This window comes from Kogia breviceps, chromosome 17 (genome assembly GCF_026419965.1).
Source record: "Kogia breviceps isolate mKogBre1 chromosome 17, mKogBre1 haplotype 1, whole genome shotgun sequence".
Lineage (NCBI taxonomy): Eukaryota > Metazoa > Chordata > Mammalia > Artiodactyla > Physeteridae > Kogia > Kogia breviceps.
Genome location: NC_081326.1, coordinates 62,928,958 through 62,952,297, shown reverse-complemented (window position 1 = coordinate 62,952,297; position 23,340 = coordinate 62,928,958). Strand labels below are relative to the sequence as shown.

At 39.0% G+C, this 23,340-nt stretch overlaps 1 protein-coding gene across 1 annotated transcript in view; it reads right to left on the bottom strand.

Moving 5' to 3' along the window:
• FAM91A1 (family with sequence similarity 91 member A1) overlaps positions 1-20,518 on the bottom strand; it is a 42,264-nt gene extending 21,746 nt beyond the window's left edge. The window contains exons 1-14 of the mRNA XM_059042808.2: positions 20,185-20,518; positions 13,663-13,747; positions 12,504-12,655; positions 10,838-10,895; positions 10,053-10,120; positions 9,150-9,263; positions 7,815-7,905; positions 7,342-7,404; positions 4,271-4,377; positions 3,711-3,749; positions 3,067-3,179; positions 2,524-2,639; positions 1,563-1,672; positions 1,143-1,229 (exon numbers count right to left, since the gene is read on the bottom strand). Of these exons, the coding sequence (XP_058898791.1) occupies positions 1,143-1,229; positions 1,563-1,672; positions 2,524-2,639; positions 3,067-3,179; positions 3,711-3,749; positions 4,271-4,377; positions 7,342-7,404; positions 7,815-7,905; positions 9,150-9,263; positions 10,053-10,120; positions 10,838-10,895; positions 12,504-12,655; positions 13,663-13,747; positions 20,185-20,256 (1,275 nt within the window). The 5' untranslated portion in view covers positions 20,257-20,518. The remainder of the gene's footprint in view (positions 1-1,142; positions 1,230-1,562; positions 1,673-2,523; positions 2,640-3,066; positions 3,180-3,710; positions 3,750-4,270; positions 4,378-7,341; positions 7,405-7,814; positions 7,906-9,149; positions 9,264-10,052; positions 10,121-10,837; positions 10,896-12,503; positions 12,656-13,662; positions 13,748-20,184) is intronic.
• Positions 20,519-23,340: the final 2,822 nt, after the last annotated feature.

Here is a 23,340-nt window from a genome sequence, read left to right as displayed (position 1 = left end):
TACTGGCAAAAGATGATACACAATAAGAAATAGGGTTAAACAAGATATTAAAAGTATTAAGGAAATAATAAAAATATAAAGATAAAAGTTAGAGGGCTTCCCTGGTGGCGCAGTGGTTGAGAGTCCACCTGCCGATGCAGGGGACACGGGTTCGTGCCCCAGTCCGGGAAGATCCCACATGCCGCGGAGCAGCTGGGCCCATGAGCCATGGCCGCTGAGCCTGCGCGTCCGGAGCCTGTGCTCCACAACGAGAGAGGCCACAACAGTGAGAGGCCCGCGTACAGCAAAAAAAAAAAAAAAAAAAAAAAAAAAATAAATAAATAAATAAAAGTTAGAGACAAATTAATAACAAGGATTATCTCAGGCACTAAAAAAGTAAAAATCCTATGGAGGAGGAGTGGAAAAAAATGTTACGGTAAGTCTTTTTTTTCCCTGAGATGTAAAGGAAGTACAAAATCATAAAAAGTTCTCTAAACATACATGAGTTCATCACTAAAGCACAAAAGTTACCAAAATTATTAGTCAAAGAATAGATTAGGCACACAAACTGTTTGCACAAAGTGTAGAGGACAGAATAAAATATCCAGGGAATGAAAAACACCGAAAGGGCTATCAAGATTTACAGCTAAGGAAAACTAGGCTGTACTCATGAGGAAAAAGATGGTTAAGAACAAATATGGTTGAAGTCTTCAAGATGCTAAAAGGGGTAGTGAGAGTGAACATAAAAACGATACCCAGGGACACTGTTCCAGATTTAAGATAAGTGGAGCAAAAACTTCAAATAAAATTGCTTAAGAGTAGATCTTAGAGTCATATTGAAAAAAAAAAAAAGTTAAAGGCTATTTTAGAAAAGTGCAATTTAAAAAGTTATACATAGACTTAAGATTTTTTTACCCCATTTCTTCATTATATCAAATTATGCCAACAGCTTAGATGAGGTAGACAAATCACTGTTTTTAAATCACAAAATTCATTCATCCGCTCAATATGTTTAAGACTAAATGACTGCCACGGTATTAAAGCGTGAATGAGGTAGGATGTGAACAAGAATATACGAAAAATCTACATAATAACTGATGTTTTATCAAGCAAGAAAAGATTCCAAAGGCCTTGACATCCCATAATAAGCTATCTAGATGTACCTTTTCTAGTTCTATAAGAAAGCTGTCCAGAGACTCATCTGAGAGTTTGCCAACTTCGAACATTGTGACTGCATGGCTTTTCAAGTTCTGCAATAAAGAAACAGAAACAAAACTAAAATGTACCTTATTTGAGCCTATTATTAATAAGCTGTAGTTTTCCCTTTGAATGCTAAGCATCTTAGATTTATATTATGCTTTCCAATACATTTAAACTTAAGGGTGGGTGAGGAGCTTATTTTTCTAATTACAAAAGTAGCCCTCACTAAAAAGTTCCGACATTCCTCTAAGGAATATAAAACAAAGGCAGTTGCATTTTCCAGAAAAAATCTAGTACTTAAAAAAAGAAATAAAAGCACTGAATTATTTTATGTCTATTCTTTATTTTAAACATTTTCATATTCAAGCAAGAATCTGACTTACTGGTGAAAGGTTTCCCATCATTAAAAAGGCGGTAAGAGTTGAGTCAAACAGGAATGCAATACGCTTTGTATATCCTGTAGACAAACTCAAACTGCTTATACTGGCTGTGTCTGTATGGGGAAATAAAAAGCATAGTTTAAAAATCAAGTAAATGAAAACTGTTCTTTGCTTATCATTTGGAATGAGAAAGTATTTCATTTCAGTTTTATTTAATAATCAGAAAGTACATAATATAGGTAACACTGTAGTCATAAGAGGTCCCAATCCTACCTATCTCCAACAGAGATAAAAAAAGTTAAAGTTAAAAAAAAAATTTTTTTTTAAAGGCACTCACTTTTGTAGTAAATTTTTTGAAAACCAATAATAAACCAAGACTTGATCACTTTCAGATCCATAAGACTACCTAGCCTAACCTCTACAGACAAGTCACCTGGCTCAGGTAACAGAGCTACTTAGGGTAGGAGTAGAAGCCCATGTTGTGTGCCCCTCTCCCCTCCCAGCACAAAACCACGTGCAGCCCACTCCTCCACTATGCTTTGCCTCCCTCTGTGCTTAGCCCAAGCAATGGCCTTCCTGCACTCGCCAGCTGGCATGCTCTTATTCATTCTCAACCCCAAAATCATCTTCTCCATGAAGGCTCCTAAACCTCTCTAGGCAGAAAGAGGGCTCTTCCTCTTTGCTCTCCACAAGCACCACAATGTTTCTCACACTGTGGTGGTTTTTATGGTTATACTCTCCAGACTTAGTTTTTGGAAGGAAACTACCATGTCCTTGTCAATTTTATACCCCTAAGATCTACCACAAGGCCCAACATGTGGGTAAGTACTCAAAGATTACTTTTGAATGACTGAAATCCAGAACAAACTACAAAATAACTGTAAGCCTGGAGAGTTTGCTTTATGAGTGTATGTGCAGACACATGGCTAATCTACAGACAGACTCAAACTGAGTTACTGCTAACCTGGATCTTCTTGACTATTTGTATCAGTGTCAGTAGCCGATGAAGCTTCTTGTACAGGACTCCTACTTTCCCCGCCATCCCATGATAAGAGCATCTTTTGTGGATCTAAAGTACTCCTATTAATGAAGAATACATTCACTTTTTAAAAATCATGTAAATGATCATATATAAAAACAGCTACTGAAGTTAGTACTTAAATTATGACCATCCACCTAAATCCACTCTTACATTCAAGCCCAAAATTGAGACACAGTCCCAAAATACTCTGCACACACAGAAAAGGTTCTTAACTAAACCCATGGATAGATAGGCTTCAGGAAATTTGAGAACATTTAAAAATTGTATGTGAAATATTGTATGAGCTTTTCTCTGGGGAAAGCATTTTAGTTTGTATCAGATTCTAAGAAAGATTACCACACACACAAGACTAACAACCACTAATATATGGTTCACCTCAGTTGACAGGTTGAATAAGTAAAAAATTTTGTATGTAAAACAATGCTTTTTTCAAAAAGAAACTCTCCTACTAAATAAATGAGTTACTTTAATCTGTTTACGGATGGAACATTCTTCCACGATGAATGAAGTTGATCCAAATTTATTACTTGTCCCTTCTTATGGGCAAAGCCCAATCGGCAGTACATTGACACAGCATTCTGAAAGGAATACAAAGGAAATGAACATCTGAAATAAACTAGACTTCAGAATGTTTGTAGAGAAAAAATTGTTATGGACTATGCTTACAGTGAGCCTCAAACATTTTCATCCCATAACTAGAAGAAAAAATTTTCAATAGGCCTAGTCTTCCCCTAAGGTCTTCACATATGTAGGAGAGGGAATGCTCCCAACTGTCTGGCCTGGGCATCCCTAGATCCACCCCCAAAGAAGCAGAAGTTGTTGCTTTATCTGACTTCATTACAAGATACCGTGACTTCACTACAAGACACCAGTTAGGCTGCTTCCTGCTGGGCACAGATGTGTGAGTACAGCTCTCACTCCCTGGGATGGAATACTGGGTTCAGGGTTCTTATTTTGCTCTTCTCTATCTTTGTAAGCACCCCGACTGTGCACACTTCCTCTGACAGCTAATAAGAATCTCACTGCTTCCGTTTCGCAGTATCAAGACAAAAATCTATAATCCATTCAGTATTCCTATCACCAGTGAAAAGAGTATAAAAATTACATACCTTAACCAGGGATAGGTCTATCTCAAGAACATTTGCAAGCTAGAAAATAAAATTTAAAAAATATTTTACATTCTAAGATTCATAAGCATATTACACAGTTGTAATAGACAATTTAACCATAATCAGAAAAATTTAAATTATTAACAACTGAGTCTGAATAAATTTTGTAATCACAAGTTTTTTCTTTCCATATCTCTAAGACACTTAGAGTAGTACAAATCCAGGCAGTGACCATAACAACTGAATTACTTAGCCTTTAATTTCACCTCATTCAAAATAAAAAAATTTCCAGATCAGTCAACTGTCTACAATGCTTTTATTATAAAGTCATATAAAGTTATTTAACCCATTCATAAGCTATTAACTCCAAAAATTTTAATATACATATGCAGGAAGTAACTTAAGAATAGTGAACTTAAGTATATTAATGGTCCGAGATCTAACCATGGGTGGATTTTGAAAATATTTTAATTATATCATTAAATAATTTTATCTACTCTACACAAACTTATTTTACAATCGTGAGGTTAAGTTCTTTCATAAGATGCTATCATACTTACCTCTGCAACATTAGTATGCTCATCTATTGAAACAAATATCTTATAGAGTAGAGTTTCAAAATAATCACCTTGCACTCGATTCATTACAAAACCTTCAAGAGGTGGAACTAAAATAAACAAAATAGACTTTTCTCAGTGATATAATTTTATAAAATGATAAAGTTTAATTCAAATATTTAATTGAAAAGAGACCTCCAACGTAGGGACTGAATTCAGCTTTTAATTCATTTTACCAACTCCATAGCAAGTTTTCCTAAAACTCCCAAAGTAAGGTCATACGCAATGCTGTCTACACAGAGTGGATGGACTCTTATGGCAGAGCATAAATCCTACAAAGAGTAATTTCATCCCCATGGACCTCTCAGCATTACTAAGGCAGAGAAGTGCTAGAGGCATGGACTTGGCAGAAAGGCAGGGGGGCCGGTGCTGCTTCAGAATGGGGAAGCCTGCCAAGGGTGTGTTTCTGATGCATCTTAGGCAGCAGGTGGCTGGTCTAAAGCAGAGAAGCAAGAACTGCAAGTTACCATGCTATCCAAAACCAGGTGGACAGAAGGTACTGGCTCTCTGCCCCCTCCCATCATCCCTGCTCCATCCTGAGAAAAGGGGAAATTCACCTGCGTGACTGCCACGTTTATCACTGGTATAATTTGCTCTTTGGGGCTTTCTATTCTGTACCCTCCTCCTCGATGGGAAGAAGGTCAAGACCTTCCGTACAAGAGGCTGCCCGATCGATGCTCCCCACCTGTTTATTCATACTCACTTCTCTCCATCTCTTTGGTCCAGATGCTCTAACCCACTTTACTAGAGTGCTCTGCCTGACCAACAGTAAAGAGGCACTACGCTTTCCTTTGCCGTTCTCCCCTGTGGGAACACTTCCCTTGAAAACATCGTGGGAAGAAGGCGTGTGCCTAGGCCATAGCAGGATTCGGGTGTCCCTGTGTCCTCTAACCCTAACACCACCTAATTGTACCCAAAACTTAAATTATTCCCAACAGAGAGTTAGAAGACAAAATTCAAGTGGTCAAAGTGAAGGCACTGTGAAGAGCCACGATGTGTACATCAGGACAGGCTGTATCTACTCCACACCTCTGGCTCCTGGCATCTTCTGATTTAGTGCTACCCATATTTCCAATCATCCAAGGACTGTTAAGGATCAAAGGTTTCTTTTTAGAAATATTTTAGTAATCCCATTTTTAAATATAATTAATTCTTTTCCTACACTCTCAGCTGTGTGAATAAGAAGTGTAAATGTTTACTGAACGCTTACTAAGTGCCAGACTACACTACTAGCTACTTTATATATACAATTTCACTTAATCCTCTTAATGTTAAGAGTTGTTCAAAACTATACCCTATCTTAGAGATGAAGAGACCAAAGCACTAAAAGGTTAGAAATACACAATTTACATCTAGGCAAAAAGAATGAGGCAACTCTACATAAAGAGATATGGAATAGTCTCAGTGTATAATATATTAAGTTAAAAAAGCAAAGTATGAGCTGGCTACACCATCTGCGTAAGAATAAAACCACACAAAAAAGGGTACATACATATATGCCTATGTGCATAGTATGTTTTTGGAAGAATATACAGGAAACTTAGTGGCGGCTGAGGGAGGAACTGACTGGTTAGGGGCAGGCATGGGAAGCAGACTTTTTATACTCTTCTGTAAGTTTAGTATTTTATAATCATAATTACTGCCTACTCAAAAAATACATTAACAAAAATGAAAATAAAGAAAAATACCTGGAAATAGCAAAGAAAGTTATAGGAAAAAAAAAGACAAGGAAGGCCTGGCCATAAACACATGGTAACACAAATACAAAATAAAGGTCAGGACACACTAGACTATGATAACCTGATATGAGGGAGTATTTTTGTAAAAAGCCCTAATACTCATTTGTTAACAGTAAAGTCCCTGGAATTTTTTGACACTTCATACTTGATTACACAATATTTCAGAATGGTAAAAGGTATCACAAACAAGAATAATACCTAAAAGATATGATGGAAAACACACTTATAATACATAACCTTCATATAACAAGTGCTTCTACAAATTGGTAAGAAATCTAATCTAGAGGGAAAAAAAGCCAAGGATGTGTCCAAGAATGTTAACCACATCACCACTGAGGCAAAAAAATAAATAAATAAAATAAAAAAGAATAAAATATTTTAAAAAGGAAATGATCTAAACAACCAGCAACAGGGGAATGGTTTACTAAATTGAAATATACAAGGGTCTTAATATTGATTTAACTTGGGGAGGTGGGTGAAGAGGAAGGGAGGAAGAGATAAAGATAAAAAAGATGGTAGTGACATGGAAACATAAGACACAGATATGTCAGGTAAAAATGAAGAACAAGGACCTCCCTGGTGGTTCAGTGGTTAAGAATCCACCTGCCAATGCAGGGGACACGGGTTCAAGCCCTGGTCTAGGAAGATCCCACATGTTGCAGAGCAACTAAGCCCGGGCGCCACAACTACTGAGCCTGTGCTCTAGAGCCCACGAGCCACAACTACTGAGCCCATGTGCTACAACTACTGAAGCCTGCGTGCCTAGAGCCCGTGCTCCACAACAAAGAGAAGCCACCACAATGAGAAGCCCACGTACCACAACAAAGAGTAGCCCCTGCTCGCCGCAACTAGAGAAAGCCCGCACGCAGCAACGAAGACCCAAAGCAGCCATAAATAAATAAATAATGTAAAATGAAGAAGATATAATTCTATGATATTACTGAATATATGTAGAAACTTATGCACTGAACAAAGTTTAAAAGGTGACATAAATGTATAAAAGCACTGGTTTGATATAGGATTGTGAGAAATTTATCTCAGATTTCTATTATTTTAATACAGTGCTTACAGCAACAAAAGATAAAAATGAAAGCAATTTAACTAAAACCACCTCAGTGAGTTGCAATGTAATGAGGAAGAAATGTTTTTCTTTGAAAAATTCTAACATCAAAGATCCCAGAATGATATGTGTCTAACTTAATAGGGTGACACACAGTGCCCAGCACCTAGTAGTAGCCATTCAAAAATCACTGAGAAATATTAGCACATATTTACCTGCTATACAACTGTCATCAGATATTGGTACATCCAGATAAATAAATCCTTTGTTATATAAACCTACAGAAGCAAAAGTATATTGTTTAAGATGAACCAGTGAACACTGTAATTTAAAAAAATAAAAACTTTACTCCTGATTTTCTGTAAAGATTCTTACAACTTAATGGTATAAGAAAAGGAAAAAAGTAAGATAGAAGAAAAAAAAATGACATCAAAGCTTTCAAATCTTGGTTTCCCGCAAATGCTCAGAACTGCAAAATTTTTCTTATGATTCATTTGTATAAATATCTAATCTATGTGACTAATTATAGCCACACTGGAAAACAATGGACTAAGGTCACATTTCAAACAATAACATGCCTTAGGAAATATTACTGTTCTTACCTAATTGATAAATAATTGCTATAAATTGTTGATGGCTTAAAATAATTTTTTATGTTGACAAAAGACCATTTCTACTAACCACTTACTATGTACTACATTGTAATCTAGTGATCCAGAGAGTTGAGGGCCTGCATCAATGATCTTATCAATAGCGCATTTCTCGGGCAAAGTGCATATCTAGGAAAAGCAAAATATTTTCAATTAGGTTCTGTCCAAATTAACTAACTGACAAATTTCCTGAAATCTATTCATGTTTAAACCAATGATTATATGTCATTAGTTGAATGAACTACATATTTTTTTCATTTTTTACTCTAGAATTCAAACAAAAAAATGCCACACACAAGCATCAATTAAGGTGCCAAAATATGCTACCAACAGAACTCATACAACAAAGCAATTTTAAGTGCCAATACTTGCTGGTAAGTAATGTGCTCACTAACAAATACTAATATTTGCTCATCTTCTTTGCATTGGAATCTGATCCATTTGCTGATTCTGGATCTCTCAAGTCAGAAGTTTATTCACATGCCACAGGATTACTGTCACTGACAAGGAGATCACTATCTTACGACACAGTGTGACATCTCTGCTTGGAAGTAAACGCACTGATGCAGAATTTCTAAGCCTTGCACTCACTAGATTTACTCTGTCCTCAGAAGTAAAACAAAATGCGAACTAAAAAAAAAGTCCACACGCTCACTTAATTCCTTCAGCCACAGTGATATGACTGGTCTCTAGGCACCTCGTCTGCTATTCCACCTCTTTCCCCTAAATCAACGTCCCTTCTAAAAACGTATAAAGCTTATAGCAAATGTGACCACTGGGAATAGTATTTCCCTTGATCTTGACACTATTCCCTATCAAGCACTTACCACTTCGGTACAGCAGTTCAGCACGATGATTAAGAGCACAGCAAACTGCCTGGGTTAAAATCCCAGACCTTTACTAGAACTGTGACCGGAGCCATTACTTCATTTCTCTGCGCTCACTTTCCTCACATGTGAAAGAGGCTACAAATAATACACAGCTCTGGGGTTGTGATGAGTCTCAAAAGAGACAATAGAAAAGCAGCTGGAATAGTGCCTGGCACACTGAGCACACAGCAAGTGCTCAAAAACCGTTGGCAATACTATTGCTGGTCGCTGTGGCATCACGTCACGTTACATGAAACGTGTAAGTAAAATCCCCAGATGACTGTACATGAACCAAGGCAAGTCTCCCTGATTATTAAAGAGTATTTTCGAAAACTACCAATATTCTAGCCTACTAAGATCGTTTACAATTTTGAATATAAGTTTAATTTCCTTCAGGAAAACCAACTAGTGTTACTTTTTAAAAAAAAGTTATGTAACTATAGTTAAAAATTATAAAAAAAATTTAAAATAAAAATCCTATGTTTAACTTTTAAAGTTATCTACCTTGATGTCATCTTCTGTGATATATGCAGCCTGCACCACCCACCATGCCTCTATGGCAATTTCCACCGGCTTCACTGGTAGAAGATCACGGGCCGTTTTCCGTCTGAAAAATTTCTGCAATGGTACAAACATCTGAGAATTTGCAATCAATCTAAAATTACTACTTTCTTTTTTTATTGATAATAGTATAACAAGACAGTTTCCAATGGACTAAATAAATATCTGTTAAAATTCTCATGTTTTAAAATCTGAAGTATTCTAGATATACTGAATGGAGAAAGTCATTCTTTTTTTTTTTTTTTTTTTTTTTTGGTGGTACGCGGGCCTCTCACTGTTGTGGCCTCTCTCGTCATGGAGCACAGGTTCCGGACGCGCAGGCTCAGTGGCCATGGCTCACGGGCCCAGCTGCTCTGCGGCATGTGGTATCTTCCCGGACCGGGGCACGAACCCGTGTCCCCTGCATCGGCAGGCGGATTCTCAACCACTGCGCCACCAGGGAGCCCCATATTCTTAAATTATTTCAAAGTAAATTACTTCAAAACACTATCATTAAATCTGGATCTAAATCCAGAAGTTCAAAGGAAACCCAGGTGAAAATGCATTTGGAAAATGTGTACTGATTTCACCCATGAAGTGAACCCTGGGAGTGGAATGAGCAGGTGAAAAGACCAGCAGAGCAAAGTTAATTTTTAAAAATAAATGAAATATCTTATGCCTTAGATATTTTTAATTCAATAATCACTTAAGCTATAACCTAGAGATACTGATGAGTTGTTTCTGTATTAAGCATATTTTATTTGATCAAAGAAATCATAATTCATTATTTCTACTACTTAAAAATTTAAGCAGATTGTATGATAAGGAGGACAAGAAATTAGAAGGGAAGGGAAACAACTAACTTACTTTTGATGATCTACACTGATTCATTAGATCAATGTACTGGTTCCTTCCTATGCCAAGAAGCCTTAGACCTAAAAGAAAGAGTCTTTCCTTTAAAATCATTTAATACATCTTGAAATGTCAGTACACTCACAACCTACTAGGAAAAAACCTTTGACTTTCATTCCTCTTTTGATTAATGACAGATGATCAATATCAAATTAAAAAGAATTCTTCAAACAAAATATAAAAGACAAGCAACTGGGAGAGGTGAATTCAAGCTGACACTTTTGACAATGCTAACTGAGAAAATTTTTAAAAAGCAGAAGTCCTCCCAATTCCAGGAAGTAAAAATGTACTTCTCAGCAAAAGTTTCTTCTCAACACAACAGAACTATGTCACATTTCAAATATACACTTCACTAAAATAAGCATGATAAAACACCAGCAAATTATGTCAGTAACAACCATATATCTATCGTGCTGCAAAAATACTGTGCACAAATTTTCTTTCCTCACTTGGTATACACCACAGCCCAAGTATCAGAAAGAACTTCATTCTCTAGAAATATAGAGAGACTAGTCCCATTTTTCTGATTCTTCCACTCCAAAATATTCCTCTCTTAGACATTTAGACTAAATCTTATACTTGACTTGTATCACCTGATAAAATTCCTATCAATAAGGTTGCTTGCTTGCTGTTCTTACCTTTCAAGTCTTTCAGGTTAAAAGCACAATAATGAAAGACACGAGCACACATGCACAAAGATACTCTAAACACTGCCTCGTGCAGCATAATTAAATACTTACAGTCAGCAGCAGTGAAATTGGGCAATGAATCATAACTTTTCTCACTGTTCATGATGTCCTTTTAAAAAGAAAAAAACGTAACTGTTAAACGCAAAATGTCCTTGTCACAGGAAGCATTGAGATCAGAACCTGGCAACTTAGAGCATGCATGTCAGTGTGGCATGTACCACGAGGTCCCAACCTAGCAACTGAAGGTCAGGCTTTCAGGTCTGGGTTCCTCACAGCACTCTATGAAGCCCAGACAGTTGCCCAGTAACCTCTGCCCTGTGGAAGCTATGCAAGGAATACCTCTCTCAGAGTTCTGGGTTCCAGGGTCTCCACACTTCATACCTGATCCTAGACTCCTGCCCTAGGATTAGAGAGAATGCCAAGAGAAGGCCCAACAGTGTGTCATAGCTCCATCAACAAGCATCCAAGACAAGCATTGCCGACAAAGTCCTTAACCGCTCAGCAGCCTTTGCTCCTCCAAATCCCAACCAGCAAGAGTCAAACTCAGTATCCAGCTTCTTGCAACACTCATCTGTTTCTCCAGTAATAAACCAGCTGTTTACTGTGGGGATAAGACCCATTTTTAACCCAGGAGTTATACCCAATGGTATAAAACCAGACACCAGAGAACAGCAAGCACATGGATGCCCGGAAAGCTGGTATATGGGACAACACCTCACTCTATTATCTCCCCCAAACCTGTGGACAACACCAGAAAAACAATCAGAGACACAGCAACAGAACTATTCTAGGCACTGCTTAGCTGCCACCTTCAGTATGCTACCCTGACAGACACCTGGGCGGCCAGGCCTCAAGCTTTACTTTGTATTTCCTCCAAAACGGGCCACAGGAGCCAGGGGACTACAGAAGCCTGTGAAGAAGGGGCTTCAGCAGACAGGCAAGGGAGCTCCTGTGAAGGCAGCCGCGGCCTACAGGGAGCTGCTAACCTCGCTGCCGCCACAGGCGCCCGACTCCTTCGGTTCTAGGCTGCCCTCTGCTCTTCCAGCAGCTGGTGAGCCCAGAACAGCAGTGCTCCAACAGATGAACAGCAAGTGAATACTAGATAAATACTGCCAATCTTTACATAAAGCTCACTTAAAAACAGTATATAACTACTATTTAAAGCTATTCAACACAGGCCTAGAAACTGCCTTTGGAAAAAGGCTAACATCTAAAAGTTAGTAATCACAGCAAGATTAGCAACCAGGACTACTGATACAGTTCTATTCTTCTGAAACATGCATTATATAATGTTGGGTCTATATCATCACTTATTCTTTCTACAGTTAGAAAACAGCTAAATATATTAAACTTCTCTGAGCTTAATGTTCAATTCTGTCACCCACATTTTCAACCTTAACTGTGTATTAAAAGCAATAAATTTTATACAAACTCTGCTAACATAAATGACTGATTAATGCTACAACAGCACAAAGGGTCAACAACGTCTTCAAGAACACAGAATAAAGACAGATACTTTCCCACTGAGAAAACATTGATAAGGACAACTACTTCCGCAAGTGTGGCTACAACAGTTAACTTGTGAGCAACCGTCTTTTTTACACTATAAACTCAGAGTCAACGTCCACTGTGGCTGAGTGCTGGTCATCATTCACAAAGCGTCCCCGACATGAAGTCCCGTCCCATCCCTGAAGATTCACGTACACTGAAAACTCACCTCCATAATCCCAGTATAATATAAAAATGGTGTTATCCTCAGGCCCTTTACCATGATATCTGACAAATGGTAAGGGTACAGCATGAGATGATCTCGACTGTACTTTAACAATTCCTCATAGTACTTGCGTTCATCTTTCTTGACATGTTTAACTGGGAAAGAAAGGGAAATTCTCCAGTTTGTTTTCAGATCTTATACTTACTTATAATTATAAATGCAAGAAGAAACACTTCACAAACTAATATTAATTTTAAAGTATTTAAATTGGAAGAGAACAAATAAAACAAATCTAAGTTGGAACAAAGAAACAATTATACCACAAGAAACAGACTTCAGAGTATATAAGTAAAATGTATAATGGGACAGAAAAGTAGAGAAATAATTCTTAACAAATCAAAAAGCAAAGAAAGTGACCATGGAATGTCTCCCCCCCAAAACATAAGCTATAATCCATCCAATCCCTATACTTTACAAAACAGCCAATCTGAATGGCAGTTTTCTATGAAATCAAGTCTATTTTTTAAAATTATTTGCTGGTTTCTCTGTTTTAAATGTAAAAAAACCTCTGACTTCCATGGAATACGTTTTCACAGAAAACCTATCTCTGAAATACTATGCTTAAAATAAGAGTAACAAACGGGAGGGAAGACTAGCAGGGCAACAGAATAAACAAAGTAATCTGACAAATAAAAAGCAAACATTAAAAAAAAGTTTTTTTAAAAAAATGGAGCCAATTATGTTTAAAATTTGTTCCAATTATTATAGAAAGAGTCTCCATTAAAGTTATATTATTTGGAAAATTTATAGAGACCAAAACAAAACTCAAAGTCAAAAATCATTAAGAAGGAACGTACTTGTTTTCTGGCATATTTTCTCACTAAACTAAAAAGAGGACAACTGAATCAAAATTAATATTCTATAGGTAAAATGAATCTATAAACAGTATTCTAAAAAATAATTTTCTATGGAATTAGAAAGAAAAATCTACTTGCTAATGCAAATTATTGTTAGGTGTGATGGGTCATTATAGAATTATTAAAGGCTGTACATGGAAAAATTTCAGTACTATGAAATATATAATGAAAAGATAGGAGAGATTTATGAAAATGTAATTCAGCAATAGTCATTTCTACCTCAATGTAAAAATGTCTCTACTTACCTAAGTTATTTCTGTATCGTAACTGATTGCGGATACTGTACAGGACAACCTGCTTCTCATATTCTCTCTGTGAATTTCCAAGACTCTAAAAAAAATTTCAAATAGATTTAAAATAGTTTCTAAACTAAACAACCGTACTTTTACCCCATAAAATTTCAATACCATGCCCCCTAATTTTATCCTGGAATCTCTTATTTCCAGAACTGAGTAAAGATTTTCTTAAATTTTATCATACAAACTTTCCTGCTATGGTATTAGAGCAAAAATTCAATCTGTTTATCTTCTGTCTCCCTTTCTAAAAGGACTTACTGAAATTATCTAAAGTATTTAATATCAAATAAAAGAGCAGTCTGAGAGCATAACTTCACTTAAGTTAACAAAAAACTAAGTTCTACTAATAAAGATTTCCTTCTTTTTTTAACATCTTTATTGGAGTATAATTGCTTTACAATGGTGTGTTACTTTCTGCTTTATAATAAAGTGGATCCGTTATACATATACATATATTCCCATATCTGTTCCCTCTTGCGTCACCCTCCCCATCCCACCCCTCTGGGTGGTCACAAAGCACAGAGCTGATCTCCCTGTGCTATGCGGCTGCTTCCCACTAGCTACCTATTTTACGTTTGGTACTGTATATATGTCCATGCCACTCTCTCACTTTATCCCAGCTTACCCTTCCCCCTCCCTATATCCTCAAGTCCATTCTCTAGTAGGTCTGTGTCTTTATTCCTGTCTTGCTCCTAGGTTCTTCATGACCATTTTTGTTTTTTAGATTCCATATATATGTGTTAGCATACGTACGGTATTTGTTTTTCTCTTTCTGACTTACTTCACTCTGTATGACAGACTCTAGGTCCACCCACCTCACTACAAATAACTCAATTTCGTTTCTTTTTATGGCTGAGTAATATTCCATTGTATATATGTGCCACATCTTCTTTATCCATTCATCTGTTGATGGACACTTAAGTTGCTTCCATGTCCTGACTATTGTAAATAGAGTTGCAAGGAACATTGTGGTACATGACTCTTTTTGAATTATGGTTTTCTCAGGGTATATGCCCAGTAGTGGTATTGCTGGGTCATATGGTAGTTCTATTTTTAATTTTCTAAGGAACCTCCATACTGTTCTCTATAGTGGCTATATCAATTTACATTCCCACCAACAGTGCAAGAGAGTTCCCTTTTCTCCACACCCTCTCCAGCATTTATTGTTGTAGATTTTTTGATGCAATCCCTATCAAACTACCACTGGCATTTTTCAAAGAACTAGAACAAAAAATTTCACAATTTGTATGGAAACACATAAGACCCCGAATAGCCAAAGCAATCTTGAGAAAGAAAAACAGAGCTGGAAGAATCAGGCTCCCTGACTTCAGACTATACTACAAAGCTACAGTAATCAAGACAGTATGGTACCGCCACAAAAGCAGAAATATAGATCAATGGAACAGAATAGAAAGCCCAGAGATAAACCCACGCACATATAGTCACCTTATCTTTGATAAAGGAGCCAAGAATATACAGTGGAGAAAAGACAGCCTCTTCAGTAAGTGGTGCTGGGAAAAATGTACACCTACACGTGAAAGAATGAAATTAGAACACTCCCTAACATCATACACAAAAATAAACTCAAAATGGATTAAAGACCTAAACGTAAGGCCAGATACCATCAAACTCTGAGAGGAAAACATAGGCAGAACACTCTATGACATAAATCACAGCAAGATCCTTTTGACCCACCTCCTAGAGAAATGGAAATAAAAACAAAAATAAACAAATGGGACCTAATGAAACTTAAAAGCTTTTACACAGCAAAGGAAACCATAAACAAGACCAAAAGACAACCCTCAGAATGGGAGAAAATATTTATTTGCAAATGAAACAACTGATGAAGGATTAACCTCTAAAATTTACAAGCAGGTCATGCAGCTCAGTATCAAAAAAAAACAAACCCAATCTAAAAATGGGCAGAAGACCTAAGTAGACATTTCTCCAAAGAAGATATACAGATTGCCAACAAACACATGAAAAAATGCTCAACATCATTAATCATTAGAGAACTGCAAATCAAAACTACAATGAGATATCATCTCACACAGGTCAGAATGGCCATCATCAAAAGATTTCCTTCTTGACCGTCTCCAATTTGTGTGGACGGATGGATTCTTGCACCTACCTTTATTTAAATTTAAGAATGGCCACTAAGGACAGATCCCCATCTGATGACTACTTATAAGTGACGGCTATGATTATTAAAAATTAAGATTCCTGGAGAATGTACACTTAAAATGTACCTCTAAATACGATTATTTCTTAAAAACGTCATCTTATGGACTCATTAGAAAACACTTAAGACAATTTTAGAATTTCTGATATATTTTTTAGTGAGCAAAATGCTTTCTAGCTGTGAATTTAGTGTTTTAAGTTCAAAACTGGGTTCTCATGAAAGCAAAGAATAAGTCTGTCTGACTATAGTTAACATGATATTCAATGTGAGACCATAAACTTAATTTAATATGTGACTGCTATCCCCCTTCTAATTACTAGCTATGATCTTTCCAACACACTATAAAATAAGACATCTTAAGAGATTAATGACAGAAGGAACAGAGGACTCAGTTATTATACTTCTCACTCATAGGTTTGTGAAAGCCAAGGTAAATGTCCATGCACATACTTTCACTTAAGGCCATCTTCACAAAACAGATGAAACTCACATCTAAATAAACTGGCACACAACTGGAACTACTGGTGGGTAGCATTTTAAGAAAAAAGGGATATAACGTGAGAAAACTAAAAACCTTTCTTCCTGCATCTAGATTAATTGATTTATCACAGGCTGAACCATAACCCACACTACTGCTGAAATGTGCTGACTTTATTTTCATCCATTTTAACATTACAAGAAGTTAGGAGTAAAGTTCATTGTAGAGATACTGCCCTCCTATCTTTTATGTAGCAAAAACCAGGGCCATTATTGAAGATATTTAGGGGATTCAAAATATTAGGCTTTCTGTAAAACTTTTAAAGGATCTCCTCTAGCTCTACTGCCAAATAAAAGTCTCTTTCTCAAGGAACAGAGAACACACACACTCACTCACACAGCAGACAATTTGCTAAAATCTTAGCAATTTCCAAACTTGAGGATTTACTCTTCTGTTTCAAAATAAGTCCCTTAATTTATTCTAACGTACAACCGTTTTAAAGTGTAAATCAAGCCACTTACACAAAATATAAGGTCCCTTTATTTATAAGCTAATTAGAGAATACAGTATCTACTAAACATCTAAGTCTTTGTGCTAGTCATTAAGTAATGACTGGTCCTGATCAATACATGTGCATACACACAAATAACTAAAAACTGCAGTAACAGCTGATTTTATTCTTCACTACCCTCGTACATAAAATATAATTGCTTTGTTCACAAAGATTCTTTGGCTTCTCTTCCACGCCCACCCCAATTTCCCACCAACCACATTTTAAAACACTGCTGCGACTACAGGAGGCAACAAAAGAAAGGTCATTTTACTGGGAGACAGTGCAGACCCTGCAGAAATTCCCACCAGGTCTGACAAGTGAAGCTGGGCTGCAGATAAAAGGAACTAAAACAGACGGAGTGACATAGAAACTGGCTGTAAAACACCCACTGTGCATCAGATGATGCTAAAAGCATAAAGAATTCTTTCTAAAGCTTTTGCTCCTACAAACCCCAAAGTGCACCACCTCCCCCAAAATACACAATAGTTTTTTTTTTAATTGACCCTCCTCAGAACATCATTAAAATTTCCCTTCAAATAAAACAACTATGAATTGTTTTCAACAATGAATACTGGTAAACTATAGAAAGATTCTGAAATAATGGCCTGATACATTACTTTTTAATGGTATTTCTGAAAGTCTAGTATAACTCACACCATGTAAAAAATTTTCATCTCATTTATATAAAAACTATTTTTTCAAATACATTTTAAAAATACATTAGAACCACCTTCCACCAGCTTTCAAAACTGGGAAATATGAGTCACTTTCAAATTAAACTCATCAAAACTTACCAGAAACTCTTATCAAAGTACTTAGTATCTGTAACACCAAAAACCAAATTCTTTCCACACAAGGACTATTCCCTACTTTTAAAATGACTAAGCTTTATTTTTAGCTCCTGGAAAAAAAATCTCAGACTGATACTATCACTCATTCACTGCAAAAGTATTTACTAAAAAAAAAAAAGTATTTACTAAAAGCCAACTATGAGATAGGTGCTCAAAATACAAAAGCAAAAACAAGTAATTTAACCAGAAAATACAACATAGTGGGGTTAAGTGCTATGGGTGAGAAATACAGTGCTGGGGCAGCACACCTGAGGGTCAACTACTCCCGAGATAGGTCAGGGAAACCTTTCTAGAGGAGTTAACATCTCAATTCAAAAAGAAGCAACATGTAATCTATGGAGACACATAGAAATAGGACTGGGTTTGCATTTTAGAAACCTCACCACAGTATAGTATGAAGAATGGATAGGAAGGTACTTTTCTGAGTGCTAGACACCAGACAGAAAGCTGACGTACTAATCCAAGGTAGACCTAGGGAAAAAGAGCAAGGCTAGAGAAAAATCCATGAAGTAACTTGTACAGATGGGTTTTGCAACACCTTCTACAAGCGGAAGCTTATCCTAAGCTAAAACACCAATTCTTGTAAGTGATCTCACCAAAAAAAGTTTTAATTTAATGTCTTGCTTGTACTTAAGTATAACACTGTTCTGAGATTATTTTTAATACTCATGACTAAGGTTTGGAAAGGCTTTTGCCACATGTACAAAATAGATAACTAGTAAGAACCTGCTGTATAAAAAAATAAATAAAATAAAATTCAAAAATTAAAAAATAAGCCTTTTCCCAATACTAATTAAGATCAATTATTTCTGTTGGACATAATCGAATCATCCATCTTTCTTCTATTATGTTACATTTATTTTTGTGAAAGGAGGAGTAGAAAAAACATGGAAACAAAGGATTGTTGGTTCTTCCAGCTGTCTTGCCATATGCCAGAAAACCCTAAAAACAAGAAGTGTCCATCAAAGCCCTCATTCCAGCTTAACAAGAGAAACTTAGTCTTCCAGGTTTAGAGCTTTCTTCCTCCCATTCAAGATTAACGTCACACGGGCAGCCACTGACACCCAAGAATTCTGAGTTCCTTAAATTTACCTTTCCACTTTCTTGTGTTTTTGGTATCTTGAAGTGAAAGCGTTTTCTCTGCCTGCCACACGATGCACCGCCAGAACCTTAAATTATTCACTTCCTGGAACTAAGACCCCAAGCTGGGAGATGGGGCAAAGTTATAATCCTTATACCATCATCACCACCAACCCAAACTTTCCAAATATGCCAATGTCCAGCACCAATGGAAAACAGAATATCACTCTCAACCAAGCAACATGGCGGGAACTTGAAGGTCCACCTATGACCAGAGATAAAGAGTGCCTTCTATACAGCACATATCACTTCTTCATAATCTTTACCACCGCCCGCCATATTATGTATTTATTCATTTATTTGTTAACTGTCTTTCTTTACTAAAACGTAAGCTCCATGAAGACAGGGCTTTCCCGTGTTGACTGTTGCAAATGACCCGCACCTAAAACAAGGCATAGCACACAGTAGGTGTTCAATAAATATCTGTAAAACAACTGAGTAAAAATAACACTCAAGCATTTGAGAACTACCTCTCGGACAAAAACCTCCTGTCGCTCTCTTGTTGCAACATCTCTAATAAACTCATCTTGTTGACAGACTGAAGTCCAACAAAACAAAGTCCGAAAGCCCTTCAAAATCCGGCCCTGACCGCTACCACTCCCCACGCACTCACCAAGTCCCACCGCCAAACACACCAATACATCTACACCTCCGGATTCCGGTGATGGGGTGATGGAGGAGGTCGCTCACTACTCTCAAAGCATGCTTTCACTCGTCTAAGCTTCTTAAAATGACGTTCCCTCTCGCTGGAAAATCCTGAATCCCTCTTATCTATCTATCTCTTATTCGTCCTTTAAGGCCCAATTTAAATGCCTCCCCTACACAACGTCCTGACACTCCCTGGACGGTTTCTGACGCCCTCCTCTGCGCGCTCGCATATACTATCATGCAGGTTCGTGTGAGATGCTATCAGCCTGTAACGGATTCATCTGTTTCTCGTCCCTTTCCCACCATCCCGCAGTTCTGGAGGTCAAGAGCCGTGTTTTAAATGTTTCGAAAGTGCCTAGCCCAGTGCCCGCTCGAAGGGAGTCCAAGTGCGAAGGCGCCAAGCGGGTCCACTGGACACCATTCCATCCCATTTCGAAACGGCCCCATCCTGCCCCTGTGGCCCCAGGACCGTCCCCTCCTCACTCGCGGGCTGCGGGTAGGTTATCTCAAGACCCTGGGCGGGGGAAGGCCGGGAGTCAGCCCAGAGGTGCAAGCCCCGGCCCCGCGGGCTCGGCGAGCAGGTGACGGCGGGGCGGGACCCCGGCCCCAGGTTCCATACCTGCCTCACGTTGGCCGGCAGCTTGCTCCAGGGGTAGTTGTGCCGGATGTGGAACTCCACGTCTATGTTCATGATGCCGGGAGCCCGGGAGGGCGGCGGCGGCCAGGACCGCAGCTGGAAAGACGCCTCCCGCCTGCCCGCCCGTAGCCCGTCCGAGGAGCCCGCGGGAGGCCCCACGCCTCACACTGCGGACGGCCCGGGCTGCCCCATGGCCTGGGCTCCCGACAGCTCGGTGCGGCCCGGGCCACGGGGCACGGAAGCAGCGGAGACAGGGGGCCGGACGCCTCGGCGGCTCCAAGTTTCTTCCTAGTTTCGGCCCGCCGGAAATTGCTTCGGGCGTGCGTCACTTCCGCCCGCCAGCGCGAGGCCGGGGGGCGGAGCCCGGGACCAGCCTTCCCGCCCCCTGCAAGCTGTGGGGCGGGGTAGCGAGGTAGACCAAGGACCCGGGTAGTGAGTGGCGCTTTGCTCAAGCGCTCCGTGTCCTTCTGTTAGTCTCTGGATGAATTAATTGTGTTTGTATTGCCATTGCTGGATGACCCACTTTCCCCCAAATGCGAGCCCAGGTGGCCCTGGAGCAGGCGTTTACAGGCACTGGGGGAGGGCCGGCCAAGAAGCAGCGACTTGGGAAGGGGGCCATAGTTGACTTTAAAAAGGGCAAGAACGGTGAGGTCCCGGGGGCTCTTAAGAGTCAACCCCGAACCGAGGCCAGGTGGAAGGGGTCCAGACTCATGAAGGAAATGTGTAAGTCAGAGCTTTCCCCCCAGTAGAGTGGCAGAGCAAAGGTCTAGTGATCCGTCATCCCCTCCCGGTAGTTGCTGCATCTTGTGGAAGGGAAACAGTCGGGCTCTCCTTCAGAGCTCCAAATTCTTGTTTTGTTGCGACCCGGCTGGCGGGATCTTAGTTCTGCCACCAGGGATTGAACCCCCCGGCCCTCCGCAGTGCAAGCGCAGAGTCCTAACCATTGGACGGCCAGGGAATTCCGACAAAGGTCCAAATTCTTAAAATGTAGGGATTCAGGGAGTTGAAATGGTAAACAGCCGGTGCTGACGCGGGGGAGGTCTAGAAGGAATCTAGGAGATAAGGTTCTTGCATGCAGCCTGTTACTGCTTTGCTCCTTACCGATGGCTCCAGAGTCACTTTTTAAAGGCAGAAATTCAGACACTCTTAATTCCAGTTCTAGTGAGAAGGTCTTTGGGGACACTTTCTTCCAGAATTTGTTACACTGGCTTAGCAAACCCGTGAGCCTTGTTACTGGCAAGCAACCACAGTATTTGTTTCAGTCTTAAACCATGGTTTTAAGGGCCTTCCCTGGTGGTCCAGCGGTAACGAATCCGCTTTCCAATGCAGGGGACGATCCCTGGTCCCGGGGAACTAAGATCCCGCATCCTGCGGGTCAACGAAGCCCCCGCACCAGAACTGCTGAGCTCGCACTCCTCAACGAGAGAGCCCATGCGCCCTGGAGCCCTCGCGCCACAACTAGAAGGATAAAGCCGCACTCCACAACTAGAGAGAAGCCCGAGCGCCGCGACAAAAGATCCCGCACACCTCAACGAAGATCCCGTGTACCGCAAATACGACCCGACACAGCCAAGAAAACAAGGAAAATAAATAAATTTTAAAAAAGAAAACAATGGTTTAAAATATTTTATTCCACACCTGACAGATGTATACTTAGAACTTTTTATGACACCTAGGGCACAGCTCAGCAGCAGCCTGACGCATGGCAGAGACCTTATTATCTCTGATGGGTTGAAACAAATATGACCCACGCTGCCCTTGCATAGATATATTGGACTCGTGTTATCCAACTATAAGAGCCCATAACTAAATGCTTTGAATCCTATGTCTACAGACCCTCAACATCATAGCTAAAATTAAAAGAACTCTGACCATGAGATGTTTATTCAACAGGTATTGATTGCCTGCCTGCTATGTATTAAGCCCTTGACTTACAACAGGTTGTTTCTCACAATCTTATGAAAGAATCCCACTCTTAAAATCCCAATTTAACAGAGGAGGAAACCGAGGCTTGGCAGGGCTGCCTGACTTCCTCATGAGATCACACAGGTGGTAGAGACAGCGCCAAACTGGAGCCTAAGACTCTCCTGCCAGAGCCATCCTTTCAACTCCTTGATTCAGGCTCTCACTGAACTGTTCTGCCTGCTGTTCCAATTCAGATAATGTTCATTTAAAGTCAACAACATAAATCCCCCCCAAAATATTTTTTGAATAATTAAGTGTAGAAGATCTCATATTCTTCCAAAGTCTAACTTTGATTTAATGCAATGTAACAATGAAAATTAAAGTCAACATAATTTTTAAATCTTTGTAAACCATTGTTTAGGGAATTATAGCAAACATGAGCACCTGCTAAATTCACCTTTTTGTTTATCAACAAATATTGACTATAGTGTAGACACACCAAAAACTACAGAAGTAGACAGGGGATGGTGGAAGTGAACTTACACCTGCTAAATCAATAAGACATGGACCTTTGAAAACTTGATCATCAAAAGAAAAGAATCTAACTCAGTACGTAGAATAGGAAAGATTAGTATAGAAAAGATCCTAATGCAGCAAGTAGCTGAGAAAGAAATTTGAAGGAGGAAATGGTAATAGGTCAAAGCTACGTATGGGAAAAATCCAAACAACAAGCCCTTCTAAGGAGGAACTGATGACAGAGTTTGGCTTATGAAAAACAGGTGCTAATTAAAATAGTGATCTGCCTCATTTCCCCCAAGGCGCCAGTCTTTGAGAGACGGCAAACAAAGCAGTTCAGAGAGACCATAGGTTAATCCATAGGGCTCAAAGACCCCTTTGCTGGGAAGTTCAATAACAGGACTGCTCCCTCAAACACCAGGAAGCAAAAACAACTCATTACATCATGGAGCTTTTCTGGTAAAGGATAATGTCCATTCTTTTAGGTCCTTGACTCAGACCCCCTACTATTTCTGCTTCAGTAGACCTTTGCTATTCAAATTCCAGAGAGGTTAGAAACTGCAGAGTGTTAGAAACCCGATTCCAGAAGCTACCATTCAAATTAACCTTATGGGTAAACAGTATGTTCAGAAATACAAGTGCAATGAGATTCCATCTCATCTGGCTTTACCAGCTTGGACTAAGGAAAATTACTCAGTTGTCTTGAGCAGCTGCCCT